The 3,620-nt window shown below is 48.7% G+C and overlaps 1 protein-coding gene across 1 annotated transcript; it reads right to left on the reverse strand.

The window, feature by feature from the left end:
- actb2 (actin, beta 2) lies at nt 1–3,377 on the reverse strand. The gene is made up of 6 exons (XM_072443763.1): nt 3,262–3,377; nt 2,143–2,272; nt 1,815–2,054; nt 1,097–1,535; nt 844–1,025; nt 1–773 (listed from the first exon to the last, which is right to left on the reverse strand). Exons 2-6 carry the CDS (start codon nt 2,263–2,265, stop codon nt 630–632), a joined length of 1,128 nt encoding a protein of 375 aa, XP_072299864.1. The 5' UTR covers nt 2,266–2,272; nt 3,262–3,377; the 3' UTR covers nt 1–629.
- Between the last annotated feature and the right edge of the window lie 243 nt (nt 3,378–3,620).

Consider the following 3,620-nt stretch of genomic DNA (forward strand, 5'->3'; position numbering starts at 1 on the left):
TGGAACACATGTGCACTTTATTGGGATCGTTTAGTCAGTGTACAAGTTGGCCCCACAGGTCTGCTGGCACCCCTTGTCATCCCGTCACTCAGGACCCCTTACCCCACCGCCCCAGGGATGAGCCCTCCGATAGGGGGGGAATGAAGAGGTCACAATTGGGTTTTGCATAACAAAAAAAATTAACAGGACCGAGATTTAAGGCTGAAAGTACAAAAAACCCAGACATAATTTACATACAAGCAATACTACAACCATGTTTAAGTATGCTCCAACCACTGGGCAGCCTTCACAGAGGCAAATACGTGTCTGAACAATGCAGTTAACATTTGGAATCATGTGTCGAACAATGCAGTTAACGAACATTTGGAATGACTCAAAACAAAATGTACATTTAAGTCCCAGATGCAAATGTATTGCCTGGGGATTTTTTTTTTAATCTAGCCAAACATTACTGTAGCCTTCACTTCCAGTTTTTAAAATCCTGAGTCAAGCGCCAAAAATAACTGAAGCCATGCCTATGAGTTGGTCGTTTAGGCTCTGCGCCTGAGAATGTATGAGAAATGTGTGGTTGTTTTGCACAGAGCTGAAGTTGGGCGTTTGGTCGGGAAGGGGAAGGAGGAACAGTCTTTTTAGAAGCATTTGCGGTGGACGATGGATGGGCCGGACTCATCATACTCCTGCTTGCTGATCCACATCTGCTGGAAGGTGGACAGAGAGGCCAGGATGGAGCCTCCGATCCAGACAGAGTATTTACGCTCAGGTGGGGCAATGATCTGTAGGACACAGTGTTAGAACACGAAGCACAATTCTTACATGAAATGAATGCAGTGACAAAGCACACACCTTGATCTTCATGGTTGATGGGGCCAGGGCGGTGATCTCCTTCTGCATCCTGTCAGCGATGCCAGGGTACATGGTGGTACCTCCAGACAGCACAGTGTTGGCATACAGGTCCTTACGGATGTCCACGTCACATTTCATGATGCTGTTGTAGGTGGTTTCATGGATTCCGCAGGATTCCATTCCTGAGTAGACAAAAGACCTGGTTAGTAAATGCATACACAGGACGTTTAATGTGGAAGAGTCAGAACCTTACCAAGGAAGGATGGCTGGAAGAGGGCTTCTGGGCAACGGAACCTCTCGTTACCGATGGTGATGACCTGTCCGTCGGGCAGCTCATAGCTCTTCTCCAGAGAAGAGGAGGAGGCAGCGGTGTTCATTTCCTGCTCGAAGTCCAGGCCCACATAGCACAGCTTCTCCTTGATGTCACGCACAATTTCCCTCTCAGCAGTGGTGGTGAAGGAGTAGCCACGCTCTGTCAGGATCTTCATGAGGTAGTCTGTGAGGTCGCGGCCGGCCAAGTCCAGACGCAAGATGGCGTGGGGCAGAGCATAACCCTCATAGATTGGAACTGTGTGGGTCACACCATCACCGGAGTCCATGACAATACCAGTGGTACGACCAGAGGCATACAAGGACAGCACAGCCTGGATGGCAACGTACATGGCGGGGGTGTTGAAGGTCTCAAACATGATCTAGAAGAGAAACAAAATGACTCAGCATACTCAGGCTTCAACTGCAGAAGACACTTCACAACATGCATTAGTAGGAAAGTGCTGAACATTCCGTCACAGCTGTGCAAGTCAGAATGGATGCTGCGCAAAACTCAACACAAGTAAACACACACTAAAGACCTGTTGATAGATCATCATAAGGACAGATCCTGAAGAGGGAAGGATGGTGTATGCAAGAATGTGAGATGAGGTCCCAAAGACAAGTGGACAAACTGAGCGTAGACAAGTTTGGCTAGTTACCTGTGTCATCTTCTCCCTGTTGGCTTTGGGGTTCAGAGGGGCCTCTGTGAGCAGGACGGGGTGCTCCTCAGGTGCAACTCTCAACTCGTTGTAGAAGGTGTGATGCCAGATCTTCTCCATGTCGTCCCAATTGGTCACAATACCGTGCTCAATAGGGTACTTCAGAGTCAGGATACCCCTCTTGCTCTGGGCTTCATCACCAACGTAGCTGTCCTTCTGGCCCATACCGACCATCACGCCCTAAAAGGAAAAATATTAAAATTAGGCTTTGCTAAACTTTAATTTATTTCACAAACGGTTTAAAATAATCACTGAGGGCTCCACCCACCTGATGCCTGGGGCGACCGACGATGGAGGGGAAGACGGCACGAGGGGCGTCGTCTCCGGCAAATCCGGCTTTGCACATCCCGGATCCGTTGTCAACAACAAGTGCGGCGATTTCATCATCCATGGCTGAACTGCGGGGAAAAGCGCGTTAAAACCGCGTCTGAAACAAGCGCGTGTCATACAGCGGGTCACTTCCTGTCAAGTCATTGTGATACTACCACGTGCCACTAGGGGGCGCCGCGCGCCCGCATTCCGCGCCACACAAAGGAAGTGAGCTGCATTTCGTCATTACCATATAAGGACATGGTCTGGTTTTGAGCGGCTTTGCGGCTAACGGCGCGTGGCGCGAGGCCAACTAGACCACCACCTCTCCTGGTCCCGGGACCACTCCCAGGGCCCCACTCCCAGGGCCCCACTCCCAGGGCCCGCGCGCTCTAAAGCTCTGGACTATTTCACTTTATTGCGTCACAATTATCAAATATTACTTTACCGACGAACTGCCGCCTCAAGCTACGAGGCTCTTTAGTTACTTTAATGTGTAAGTGATCTTTAATTTCCCCAAAACCACGCCTTTTGATGCGAAACTCCTTAAACCCCGCTAAAGCAGTTTTAAAAAAGCTTTTAAAGTACTAACCATAAAACCCGTGGTAAAAGGCTGTAAGTGATGCAGCGGCGGCTAAGCTAACGAGCTAACGAGCTAAAGTAGGTCACACCCCGTCGCAGGACAAAAGGGTTCGACCGACGAGGCTCAAACACTTTCCAGATACAAAGAGTCAAACGCACGATTAAAAATCAGACTCACGAGGAAAAAGCCCACAATGGATTTAATTTTAGAGTAATTTGCCAGAGGGTTTTTATTGAAAAGCCGGCTAACGCAGAACGTCAATGTCGTGAATAAAGCATCAATTTGAAACATTACATTTTACAGAAGATTAGCAGGACAAACACCTCATTTACAGTCATTTTGTTCAAGTTAGCAGAAGATGACATGACAAAAGAACCTCGTGGCCTTTCAGATAAGAACCTCAATGTGGAGTGAACCGCGCGGATGAAACATTGAAGTCAGAAGTGCTCAGTAATGTTATATATATATCATATATATGTGAGGATTAGTTCTTACCTTTGGGTTTGGGGCTTTTCGTTTCAAGGGACTTGTTCCAGGTTATGATCCCGCACGAGCTGTGAGTGACGGCGCTCAGAGTGAACTGCTGCTGTGGGCGCGCGCCTCTTATACTCTGCCCGTTGCCCGGCTCGCGCCATAAAAGGTAAACTTTCGGAATGGCGTCCTCTGATTGGTCCAGCGTCATGCACTGGGGCACGTCGCGTGCGCGCTGCGGCGCACTGACCGCTCGCGCTCTGAGGGACAGAGAGAGAAGAGGATTGTAGAAAAGAAAAGGACTGATGCTGAGGCCTAGTACTCCAGTACTACAAAGTATTTATGTACAAGTTTACACCAAGAATACATGCTTCACTTGTCTT

This window comes from Eucyclogobius newberryi, unplaced genomic scaffold (genome assembly GCF_026437365.1).
Source record: "Eucyclogobius newberryi isolate DKJ021-1_F unplaced genomic scaffold, fEucNew1.0.hap1 SCAF_13, whole genome shotgun sequence".
In the NCBI taxonomy this organism is placed as follows: Eukaryota; Metazoa; Chordata; class Actinopteri; order Gobiiformes; family Gobiidae; genus Eucyclogobius; species Eucyclogobius newberryi.